This window comes from Tinamus guttatus, unplaced genomic scaffold (assembly GCF_059628265.1).
Source record: "Tinamus guttatus ecotype Peru unplaced genomic scaffold, ASM5962826v1 Tinamus_guttatus_pri_ptg000067l, whole genome shotgun sequence".
NCBI classification, from domain to species: domain Eukaryota; kingdom Metazoa; phylum Chordata; class Aves; order Tinamiformes; family Tinamidae; genus Tinamus; species Tinamus guttatus.
The window spans coordinates 2,769,545-2,782,526 of record NW_028288601.1 but is presented as its reverse complement, the minus strand read 5'-3'; the positions used below and the strand labels follow the sequence as shown (position 1 = coordinate 2,782,526).

At 38.6% G+C, this 12,982-nt stretch overlaps 1 protein-coding gene across 2 annotated transcripts in view; it reads left to right on the top strand.

Annotated features, from left to right (window-relative positions):
* Nucleotides 1–12,982, top strand: part of SKAP2 (src kinase associated phosphoprotein 2) — a 513,964-nt gene that overhangs the window by 97,669 nt on the left and 403,313 nt on the right. For both annotated transcript variants that reach the window (XM_088519719.1, XM_088519720.1), the window contains exon 11: nucleotides 4,134–4,246. In XM_088519719.1, the coding sequence (XP_088375845.1) occupies nucleotides 4,134–4,246 (113 nt within the window). The remainder of the gene's footprint in view (nucleotides 1–4,133; nucleotides 4,247–12,982) is intronic.

The window sequence follows — 12,982 nt, the reverse complement described above, 5'->3', positions numbered from 1 at the left end:
CTGGCAAAAAAGGACACAGTAATAAACAGTAATTTTCCAGAAGTTCATCTTTGTAAAAAAATGTTAAGTAGTGTAAAATAGTTCGGACCACGATTAATAGTCTTGAAATCTGATCTTTTTGAAGAATCTGATCAAAGTTAGAGAATATGATCAAAGTCAAGGAACTGAAAGCTTCTTAAAGATCATATTAATATATTGGACAGTAACCCAAAGTGAAAAAGGGAAAATATGTTCTTATTCTGCAAGTGAACTGTAAGCAGATAATGCGGAACTGGTAGCTCTATGTCTATACCATAGTAAAGTTTGCCAGCATTTGTGTTAAAATGGAAAATCAGTGAAAGCAAGACACAGCCATATTTATTTTACTATTTGAAACTGTGCATATCCATATTTTGGCTATAATTCCTTTTAATTATCAGCCTAGTTTTTGTGTGTGATCTGAAGAGACAAGTGTCAAAAATGGCACAGGAGCAGATGCAGGAATGGGACAGCCCTCAGTTACATTGGCTTAGTGGTACAACACCCTTAAAACACTTAAAATGCATACTCTTAATCTGCTTTTTTCAGGTTTTGTTATCCTCCCTCTATTGTGAATACTCTTGGTTTTTTTTTTCCTTAAGTAACCCATTGGCGCTATTAAGTTTTAACCAGTCTACAATATTTTAAATACGTGCTAGAGTAATGCATTTGTCAGAGTTTTATCTGGATTGTTGACCTTTCTTTCTTCAAGCACATATTCTAAGGTGCCAGCATTTTTCAATCGAAGTATTTTGAGTCTACCATCAGGAAGGCTGGCAAACACTGCTGTTTGATCTATCAAACAACCTCTGAAATGTTTTCATCAGTATATTGGAGAAAAATATCTGCTGTTTCTATTACTGTTACTGGAAAAACAGAGATGGCAGAAGAAAACCCTGAGGAATTCTTCATGGAACGGTTTTGAAAACTGTTGGATATATGATCCTCTGGATAACTCTCATGGATTGAAAGAACTATTTCCTGGAGAAACCGCCTATCCAAAACTGTGCTCAGCCATTTCTTGACTGATTATTTTAAAAGTGGTGGGTGGATTAAAAACAAACAGCCCCTCTACTCCCCATTTATGAAAAAGAATTTGTCATTTGATCATCTCATTCACATTTTTGGTCTCAAAGACCATGCTTTCTACTTACAACCAACTTTCATTTAGCAGTTATACCATCCACAGTATTTTTAAGGCACAAAACATATTTTACAGAGTATAATAATAGAGCAATTTTGACAGACTAATGCCAGCAAATCAATACCTTATGAATTTAAACTCTAACTGGCACTTAAGTTCATAATGTTAAATCCACAGACTGTTTTTATGTACTGCATGTGTTTAGAAGGTCTGTGTAGTTTCCTTACCATATAAATACCAAATTCCTTCACTCAGGTCCCCTAGTTTTCTTTTATTCAATTCATCAGATGCCATCAGAAGAGATTTGGCAGGATCCTCTCTAACTTTTGAAATATACTGGAGCAAGAAAGAATGGGCTTGTGTTTTACACAGGTTTTTGCAGCATTTTTTTTTGTTGTTGTTGTTGTACCTGTGTTTGTAAAGAACTGTGATCATCTTCATGAATGAATTCATGAAGCTTGCTGTCCTTTGGATGTATAGATGCTGAAGGCAGGTTTTTATTTAGCATTTTTGTGTGTAGTTACTTCTAGTATTTGAAGAAACCTGTACCGGTGGGTATGAGAAAGCATTTCCAAAAGGGAATGAACACTTGCTGGAGACTAGTGTATTTGTGCACAAGCTTATGCTGGCACTTTCACTCCCTGGTTTTCACTTCTGTGATCCTGTATATCCTTTGCTGTCTGAAATGGATGGTTAGCTGATATGAACAGCTCCTCTCATGTTGCTTTCACATTTGAAGATGCAGAGCTATGGTTAGATTCTGGGCAACATCGTCGTGGTAGCATCAAGCTTGTTTTAAAGTGAATCTTCTCCATTGTTGCCGTATCCTTAGTTGAGTTTCATTCCCACTCTGAGGCTCAATGAAATGCTCACAGTGACCGTCTAGGGAGAGACGGGCCCTGCTCACTGGGGGATCTCTTCTGCTTTCTGTGTTCCCCGTCTAACTCACATTGGTGTTAATAAGGAGTTACTCTGGGTGCATATGTGGCAAGAGCAGACCCCAAAGTGATAATCGGTGTGAAAAATCATGATTCACCTTAGTGCAACTCTGCAGATGTGCAAATCCTGATCAACCTATTAACCCAGCTCAAAAAGACAACTGCTGAAAGATTTGGAAGGCTGGGATATACCAAAGTAGCTCTTTTTTTTTTTTTTTTTTTTTTTTTTCTCACTAGGGCTTACATTATCTTTTGTGGGCTAGTTCTGGGAATTGTGGTCAATGCTGTATTAAAAAGACTGAGGATATCCTTTTGTTAAAATACTACTGCAAATTAATTTGGTGCTAACCTGTATTACTGCTTTTAATTCTCATACTAAATTGCTGAATAATGAGCTGATAGACAAATGGGAAGGGTCAAAATTTGGACAGGCAACATTTCAAACCAATTACATTTTCCTCTTGCGATTAAACTATCTACATATTTTACAATACCAAATCTCTTATTTATAAATAGATGAGATTTTTTTTAATGTGTTGCTGGTTTTGATGTGATGACAGAAGAATTTGTGCACTGATAGTCAGAACGCCCTCTAGTGCTATGTAGTGAATGTTAGCCACTAATCACCAGTTTATGGAAAAATAAATGGTGGCTATCAGCAGTTTTAATTTCAAGGTTGTGAATGTTTCATCTTATGCCAGTGTTGTCATCAAAACAAGATAGCGCAGAGCACAGACTGCAGGGAATAAATGGAAAACAAGCCCTTCTTGCTCATGTAGGGAGAATTAAAATTAAACTTTAAGTATTTGTCAAAATAGAGAACAACACAAGTTGAATGCTACTTTATTATAGAGCATGACTTTTTATTTTGTTTTTCAGTCCATATTTTGGCAGGGATTTTTCAGTAATAAACTTAACCAATCGTGATTAAATTGTAAACTATAAATAATGGTGTAGAGTGTTAATGACATGCAAATGTGACTGGTATATGTTGGAATAACCAGCAAGCCTGCTGTTCAAGGATCATATAACAAAACTAAGATGACAGACTTGATCCAGCCAGTTCAGTGATATTTATGTTATCAGAATAGGAAGATAGCTTTCCACTGATGTAAATTATTAGTACATATACATTCTGTCTGGTTAGTGTATACATAATGTAACTGGTCATCTTAGTGGTATTGCTTACATTCTTTTTGCATTAACTCATCACACTCCATTCTCATGGAATTAAAAACAGGAAATAGTTTGCAGTGTAACAGAAGCACCCAGTGTATTTAACCATGTGTAAGTGCTGTGTTTGAATAGATGAACTCTGTATTGTAAGTGCATGACAAAGCATTTATTACTGTGTTATTGCCGTATTACAGAGCAAAGAGTGCTAAATAATCAATCAGTTAATGGTCTGTATGGCAGCTTGAGCACAGCACATCCATTGTGCTTATGCTGTTAGAAGGATGAGTTTATGACACTGGTGTAGTTGCATGTTTAGCCAGAGCTTAATGTCCTAAACTGGAGCTGACACAAATATTTTTATAATGCAGCTTCAGCAAACAGTTTTAAAGTTCTCCAATGTTTCAGAAGGAGCAATCCAAAATTATCTAAAGGGTTCTCAGAGAAGCTACTTCGTGTTTTTGGAGCAGAAAAGGGAGGGGGGAGCCTATCACAAAATACTTGCTTTGGCTTCCTTTCACAGGTTATTATTAATTGCACTCTCGCCTTTTTATCACTTTCACGTTGAGATATAAATACAACTTGCTGGAAATATATTAGCTGCTCCAAGTTGCAGCTGTAAAATGCTTTGAAAACCTGTAGCTACATGTCTTTAAGTGATACAACTGCTGCCAGTGAGGGGCTCCCACATTAAGCTTGGTTTCCACTTGCTTTTGTGGTATGAAGGAGCTGTTTTTACAAAGAGCATTAAGAAAATGTGCTGTAATAAATTGCCCTGTAGTGTCTAGAGACTTAAAGCGTAATTTCTGTCCCTCACAGTCCTTATCCTTTTGTAATTAGATGCTGTGTTTTCTCTGCAGATGGTAAAAATACCGATTATGCTAATTTCTACCAAGGTTTGTGGGACTGCACAGGAGACGTACCTGATGAGCTGACATTTAAGCGTGGTGACGTTATCTACATTCTCAGCAAGGTACAGCATGCTGTCGAGACTAAATAGTTGTGAAAGGAGCCGCGGTGGAAGGGCAAATTCCCACACCACTATGGGGGGAAACTGGCACTCCCTTTCGGATCCTTTGTTTGCAATCAGATATTCCCCGCAATTAATTATTTTGTCAACTGGCTTCTAATCACATTTAAAACATAACCATGTAACAGGAATTAACTTAAAAGCATGTTTATTTACCCGTTAAATCCTGGCTACCGTTTGTTAACTGGTTTAATGGGAGACAATGGGCTTTCTGCTTGTAAAAGTTAACCTTGTAGGATTTTATATTATCTTGTATGTTATGGTTTTTGTTTCCTGTTTTATATTCCTGACTCTGCTGATTCTGGCTTCTTGGGCATGCTGCTCCTGAAGGCGGCTTGTTTTTTTCCGTCTCTGCTTTCATCTTTGTCTGTATTTTGCAATTCTGAATTTGTTTGCCCTGACAGATACAGGCAATTTTTAATTCACTCTTTTCCTGTTTGCAAAGCAAATGGTAGATTTAATTCTTCTGGTCTAAAATGGTGCTAAGTAGTATAAGGCTCGAGGTTTTATTTTATTTTAATGTTCAGTATTTTTCCTATTTTTCTCTTAAAAAAAAAAACACTAAAAAGAACATTCTTAAAAATCTATCCCAGTCCATTGAAGCCTACTTCTGAACAGGTAGGAAAAGAAGAAATTTTGTCTTCCCCACACATTAGAGGAAAACTGAGCTTTTCTACTTTTTGTTAAAATACCACAAACTGTAATATATGTAGAATACATACCCCCGATGTGGTTGCCATTCGGTATAATTCAGGTGGCAGATATTGTAGGTCATTGAAATATGTAAGTAGCTGCATGAAAGCTAAGTCATCTGTTTGTATTAGTTTCAAACTCTTCAGTTTTGTCACAAGTGCTGTAAATCTTCTCTGCTACCTTTAACTGCCGTGTTTCTGGATAATAAATGTACAGCTCCTGTTTAAATAAATTTAAGATTTATGAGTAGAAAGGTAGTCCTATATAAAAATATAGAAGATATATTACCAGTGGTAATGTGACCATGTATGTCTTTTGAAGTATTTCATTGTCACTTAAACTAATAACTGAATTACATTACTAAAGGTAGGATAACACTTTTTGATTGGGCAGACTTTCGTGCAGTTATATAGCACTGAGGAATAGTAGTAATTTAAAATAACCACCTCATCCCTTTCTCCTGTCCTCAGAAAAGAACAAAAACAAACAAACAAACAAACTCCTCAATAAACAGGTCCCCCCCCGGTTCATACCAGCTGCTTTGTGGATTGTACCTTTCTGTGGGGGCTATGGGGATTAATAAAATCTTAATCTTAGGATGTAGGTGGAAAAATCACTCTTTACCTCCTTGGCAAAATTGTGAGAAATTTAAGTAAAAAAAAAAAAGGAGCAGAATAGAAAAGCAGTGGCTTAAGCTGTGCTGTGTACATCAGCCGCCGCGTGCTCCGGCCTTGATGGATCCCCGCAGTCCTTGAAGCCGCCGGCTGTTGCTCCAGACAGATCGAACCTTTCGCTCCGCGAGTGATTTCTGCTCCAGAACGGAGACCAGCAAATTCAGTCCCTGTTCACTTAAAGATTGTTACAGCTTCTTCAGAAAAATGAGCGCAGGCCACTCTTGTCAGCTCTGAATTTAAGGTCCTCGGAGGAGGAAGTGCCACAGAATTTATCCATCTCGACTGTCCCCTTGATTCAGTTTCAAGGTCTGGCCATTTACAAGCCCCTGGTTTGATGATGAGGGAGATATAACCAAAGCAGAAGTGAACCGAACCATCCTGAAGTAGGTCAGGACTTTGCTTCAGAAAATATTTCTTAATCCACTACATTAATACTGGATTTTTGTGGCAGCCGGCAGGCGTACTTGGCAAGCGTATATATATATTTTTTTACTTTTTCACACCATCTAGTGGTTGAAAATGAGAGATGCAGGTACTGGCAGGGGGTGATGTGGATAGACCCAAAATGGTGTCATAAATTCAGCCTCGGCTTGCACCCAGCTATTGCCTTTCTGTCATATGTCAGGCAGGTATGAACATTACTCTGGAAGAAATCGTATTTTGCTGATTTGAAAGTAAGTAGAGGTATAGCAGTACAGCAGGAAGGATTAAGCATTGACAATGTGTTGAGAATATTTCTGTAAAATTTATTAGTTCTCCGTTTTACAACGAAACGTAAATGACATAGCATGATCAAACATTCTAAACATGGTTATATATATATATATATATATTTAGATTCCAGAAATTTCTACGCCAAAGCCATGTAATTTTACCTGTTTTTTTACATAGCTTTGCAGAAATTAAGGTGGAAAACTGACTATTTCATTTCCAAGGAACGAGATCATTAGTACAACAGAAGTCATTATGAACCAATTCGGAAAATACAGGCATTGATACAGATTAAGCAAGATGAGAAACATGTTACATTTAAGTTTCTAGTTGAATACCTTTTGGCAGAATACTCAAGATTTCAGTTTGGCAACATTTACTCACTAAAGTAACTAGCACAGCAAAAAGACAAATCCTCCTTAATTTAATTTGTTCTAGGCCTCAAAATTCATCGTTAATGTAATGAGCACAGTCTGCATGCTTTTTAAGATGCATTTGAAAATCAGTTGAGCTAATCTCCAAATATTTATGTCTTTTATGGCTTCTCCACGACAGTATCCCGTGCTCCCCAAATAATTTTGTGGCAGTTTTAACCTTTATTTCCTTCAAAAATTAGTTTTTAATATAAGCAGAATTAAGCAGGATTGCTTTTGTTATTTTTCTAATGAAAGGGAAATTAACTTTTCATATTAATTATCAACATATCTGTACAGATACACTCAATATGATTTTATTATTTCAATTTATAACATTTCTGAGTAATTTAGTGCCTTTTGAAACCTACCCTATGAACTGTGTGATCTTTTAGAAATTTATACTGCCTCCCCTTTCTCCTTTTGCAGTACAAAATATTTTATAGCTATACTGATAGAGGGACTTTTAAAGATTTCTCAGTTAATATTGACTATGTGAAATGCAATACTTTGGGATGTCCCATTTTAGAAAGGGATGATTGCTTTCAACTCCTGCTCGCTTATGGGCTTGCCTTTGCTTTCAAGTTCATATGATAAGTGGGGAAATAACCTGTGGTGTAACAATCTGTTTTACAAATCTTCATAGCTCTTATTCCAGAAATCAATTTTCAGAAGCAAAGCCAACTGTGAGTGTTGGTAGCCGTGTTTTTTTGAGTTTGGTATGCCTTGAATTCAGGATATTTATACAGTTTACATAAGCATGGCAGTCTCAGTATTTATTTATTTGTTTTAGGTGGAATGCTTCATGTTGGAAAACTAGTTTCATCAGCCAAACGCAAGTAGTAGTGGAAATTTACTTAGACATTAGCAGGCTCCTGCTTAGCAGAATTACCAGCATATCTTAACTTTTAAACTAATTTAATTCCCATCAAGTTTAAATTTATATTTTCATTAAAGCAACAAATGAGACTTAAAAGTCAAAAATTGTATTTCGAATTGGCATACTGCTGCCCTGTTATTACTTCAGTACATGCCAATGCAGTATAATTCCACTCACTCTGGTATTTATGATCCATGGAAATCGCATCTATGACTTAACCCTTTGCTTTAGAATTCTTCCTTAGAGTGTGAACTCAGTGTCTGGATCACCCTGTGTTTAGTGGTGTTGTGCATTTGCAGCGGGGCAGATTGCTGTTCCTTCAACACAACACACGTTTGCTAAAATGGTCACATCTGAACCTCTGTTTTTCTTGTTCAATGAACAGGCAGACAAAGAAGACTCCACAGCTCAGGTTACTGCTTATGAAATAAAGCACAACTTAATAGTGCAGGTCCTTCTTGACGAGCGAAAGCCTCTTGTACACTATATGCAAAATCTTTTTATCTAAGTGTATTTCTTCAGTGTTTTTTTCTTAAGGATGTGAAAGGCATACTGAAATTTTAAGTGATTATTTTTTTTCAGGCCTCTGTCTGATTGACTATTGCGAGAGCTGTATTTAACAGGAATTTGGCTTCCCGTGAGCATCACACGGGCTTTGTCTACGGAGGCAACCAGCGTGGACCCGTGGGAGCAGATTTGCAGAGCGGAGGGCGTTGTGCTTGAGGGCCTGGTGTCCTCTCTGCACGTTTTTCATAAGCTTTAATGTCAGAATAGGTCTACTTGCTTCTGTTGACTGAGTGCACGTCAGTGGTTGGAGCACATTAAAGTGCACCTTCCATTTTAGCTTCATCTGAAGGAAATACAGTTTGTTTTATGTGACTGTTCCGCAGAGTGCCTACTTCAGTAGGACACTTACGATCAGGCCTAGAATGCAAATGTGGATGCGCTTACTGAGTTTGAAATCTTCTTTTTCTTACCTGTCTAGGCATGTTTCTTACACAAAGATAAATCTCATTCATGGTTAAATTGTGCTCTTGTGAAGGCCTTTAAGTGAAAAGTTATTTAATGCAGACTAATACAAAGTGACTGTAGCTGTTGGTTTGCATACTGTTTAACAACATGTAAGCACTTACCTAACCAGTCAGAAACATTTTAGCATTATGACATATGACAGTAAAAACAGACCTTTCAGTCATTCTGAGCTGTTTTTAGGGGCCAGTTTTGGTTTAGAACCCAGTCTGCTTATCCTGGTTTGTAATGGAACTTTTTAATTGGTGTCTATTTTGTTTCATGTCATTGCAGGAAATAAAACCTAATAATGCTGTCATACAATAAATCTGAGGCTTGCATTCTTAAAGACGACCATTTTATTGCTGTTTTAAAACAGCTCTCCTACCTGTGAAGAAGTCTCATTCGGTTGTCTAAAGCATTTGTCATTTTCTGCTTTTTAGAGAAAATGCTGTTCTGTGCCAAAAATGCTCCCTAGTTGATCGTGTATCATTCAGCAATTACACCAAAGGAAGTTCTAAAATTTTTCAGCTAGCCTGAATCTCCTGGATGAATTAGAGGTGTTTAAAAATATTATCTTGCCAAAATTGGCCCCTAGGATATTATTTTTAAAAATTCTGTATGCTTCCCGCACTACTCAGGCTTGATAGGAGAGGCCATTTATTTTAACCACAAGCTGGGTAATAGAAACATTTTGGTTTTCGGTTTTAGAATTTGCAACTCATTGATTAGTATTACTAATACTAATACATTGATTGCAACTCATAAATTAGTATTACTAGTAATGCTATGGGAGAGGGAGAGAGAAAAAGCCTGAGTTCACACACTCCGGTTGTGTATTTGTTTTTAAAATACAAGTCCATTGTCTTCTTCAAGGCATTGAAACACAATGATGATTTTCAACAACTCTTTAAAAAGCAAAAAACAATCAAAAAATACCATATGTATTGAACAATAGAGACTAGTTGCACAAGGACCAGATGTTCTCAAATTTTGTTGAAGTCACTAGAATTTAACACGGTGCAAAGCATCTGCAGAAGCACATTTACTCAGAGGATCTGCTCTTAAAGGTAAGAAGAGAATGCTAGAGAGGATGTCCTCTTGCAGGTCAAAATTCTCCTCTGTACAGTATAAAGATCTTGGATTTAAAAGATCAAACATACGTGTGAAACAGAGGTAGTATATTTCTATGTACTGTGCTTTCCCCTAGTGCAAAAAACTTTTAAAATCAGTGTCTTGTGGAGCCTTACTGCAATGAAGCTGGAGGCACGGGGGTATGCAAGGAGAAGCATCTGCTCGCAGTGTGTTCAGCCTTCTAGGAGGCCGCAGCTCCTCCCCTATCATTGCGTGCCGCATAGGGAATGTTTTGCCAGCATATTAAATGTTCAGACACAACCTGTTCCTTGCTGCCTCCTGAAATTGCTTCACGTTTATTTAATAATTTTCTGCTGGAAAATCCACTCTGCATTACAGACAGTGAAAACATAGAAGTGGCTTCGAAAGCCTTCGGCCATTTGTCAGAGTTGGATTATTGGCCTTAATATATTCTGCCAGCACTGGTGCCTGCAGTGCAGGGGCTGCGCTGGCCTCTGCTCCCCCCCAGCGGGTATGTGCACGTGCACGCACACACGCACATGTATGTGCACGCACACACACGTATGTGTACACACACACGTATGTGCACACGCACACACGTATGTGCACACACACACGCACACAGACTGCCGGGTGGTGAACGTGCCCGGGGTCAGCGGCGTGGTGCGCGTGCGGCCGCACACTTGTGCATTCCCCTCGTCGCAGCGCGCCGGGCTCCGGCCCTGCCCCCATCTCCCGCCCCTCTCCTCGCCTCCGAGCGATTCATTTTGCACTTATTGAATTTCTTTGGCGAGTTATTTTCATACAGCAAGCATCACAGCACCTCTGGATCTTGATAGCATTTCTACATAAGGAGAAAGCAGCTTTGTGTTAGTAATTACCTAACATTGTCAGGAGCTGACTGCAGGCCTCTTTCTAGTGATAACAGAATAACCACATAATGTAGCTTTATAGCACATGATTAATAGAAAATAATTACACATCCTACAAAGGGATGCAATATTTCTTATAAATTGACTACAATGGTTTCCTGTAGATTAAAGGACTCTTCATTATTTTATCAGTCCTTCTGAAGTATAGTCGCTTCCCTATGTTAGCAGTGATGTTAAAGAGCTGAATGCAGTGAGGGATACCAGATGGTGAACCTAGTGGTACCTGAGATCTTAAGCTGATGCTTGCAAAAACACTGTGCTTCCCAATGCCTAAGAATCAGTATAAAAGCTCTTAATTGTATTCATACCCTGCTCCATTTTCATTATCATTTCCCGCAAATGTGGGCTTTAGATTTTTATTCTACACATCTTCAAAAGCAGGGATAAACATGAGAACTCCACGACAATGGCGAATCAGTTGAGTTCCATTGTCACTAAGTAGTTCATCATTGATAACAGTGATAGAAACAATACATCAATTTGGGTTTTATATGTGAATGCAAAAAGGGAGTGGGGGAGACTGCTTCACTATCTGGCTGGTACTGAGGACAGAAAGGAATGGTTAAGAGCTCAGGGAGGAATACGTGTAGCTTAATCAACTTACAAGGGACTGCAATGTAATTATTCTAAAACCTGAGATTATGGTATTATATTCTTGATAACCAGGTATCTGTATTATATTTTTATTCAGACTTCTATAGACTGGAAATAGTTTAATTGGGATTCATGTTGCTCTTGAGACCTATACAAAGAATACTAATGATAAAGTAAAAGCTTCTGCATTGCAATCTTGTCTGTATAGTGTAATGGTTGCAGTGAATCCTTAAATGAGTTTACTAGTCTGTTATATCAACATTCATTTCATCTTCTCACTTAGTAATATACCACTTACTGCTCTGGCATGAAGCTAAGTAGCAAGAAACAGAAAGTTTTCAAAACTGCAGGCAGGCTCTTAATTTTAATTTGAGATATCTGAGTTGTTCCTTAAAACCTCATTATTTTTAAGTTCATGTAGTGTTGCTAAGTGGAACATTTTCAGTGGATAATACAGTCCACAGGCTTTTTCTGTGCCATTTGTCATAAGCAGTTTAATGACCACTTCACTAAGCCACTTCCCTCGTTTCATGTATTGTTTGTTTTTTTGGCTGATGTCTAGCAAAACTTGCTTAATCACTCTCGCCAGTCACTTCAGGAGTTCCATGTAGCAGCTTAAAATCTTTTGTTGCTTTCTTTTGGGGAGATTTATTGCTGAGATTCCAGTAGCATACGTGAGTACTGCTCCTTTCAGCAATTTACCACTTTAGCCTAGAAATACAGTTTGTATATTTAAGCAGTGTATTGTGAGATAAAATATATATTTTAAACAAGCTGATCTGGAACACTGTAAACCTCAGTGTCAGGATATTACTTAGCCTTTAAGGATTTGGGGAGTAATGTGTGCCCCAGGGGAGAGATTATGAGCGGTTCTTTGGAGAGCACTTTGGTCACGAAGATCAGGCTCAGATATCCCTAGACTCTCAGGCCAGACACATCCCGAGATTTCTGTCCTGCAGCAGGAGGGGGAAAAGAAGGTGGAATTATTTTTGCAGCTTCTAGCTGGGTGTATTCAAATGACAAATGAGGGCTCGCCTGCTTTTTTTTCCTATGTGGATTTTCTTTAAACCGTCCTTCCTGCCGCGTTTCATGCATGACACGATAGAACCTGTGAATCACCAACTTCTGCTTGCATTAAAAAGGCGAGTTTAATGTAAGATCGATCGTGAGCCTTTCTCAGCAAGAAAATAATAAAAGAAAAGCAGTGTGGGCGCGTGTGCCCGTGTGCGTGTTGGAAGCAGCCCGGGCCTGCCCGGACGCAGGGATCGGTGCCGCGCGGGGGTTACGGACAGGGCTCTCCCTTGCGGGAAGGGGAGCGGGGCCGGGCGGCCGGGGCGCCGGCGCTCGCCCTCCCACGGGAGCCCGTTAACCCCTCCGCTCCACCCGGCTGCTCCCGAGAGAGAAACTTCACCCAGCCAAAATAACGGCGCGTAGGGGCTCTCGGTAGCACCATTAATTCAGAAATCTGTGGCCTTGCTTTTCTCAGCAGAGAGCGGCGTAGCAGGAAGCAGATGTCGCTTATCAGCGTTATCTGTGTATTTTGTGTTTTCCGTGTTTGTTCCAAAGTAATTTTTATCTTGCTAATCGTTCCATTTTGAAGGGGGTCTCTGTTTTAATAACGCTTTGTATGTAACTCAATATGTGTGTGTGTGCGCAATTTCAGCTGTTACAATTTATTG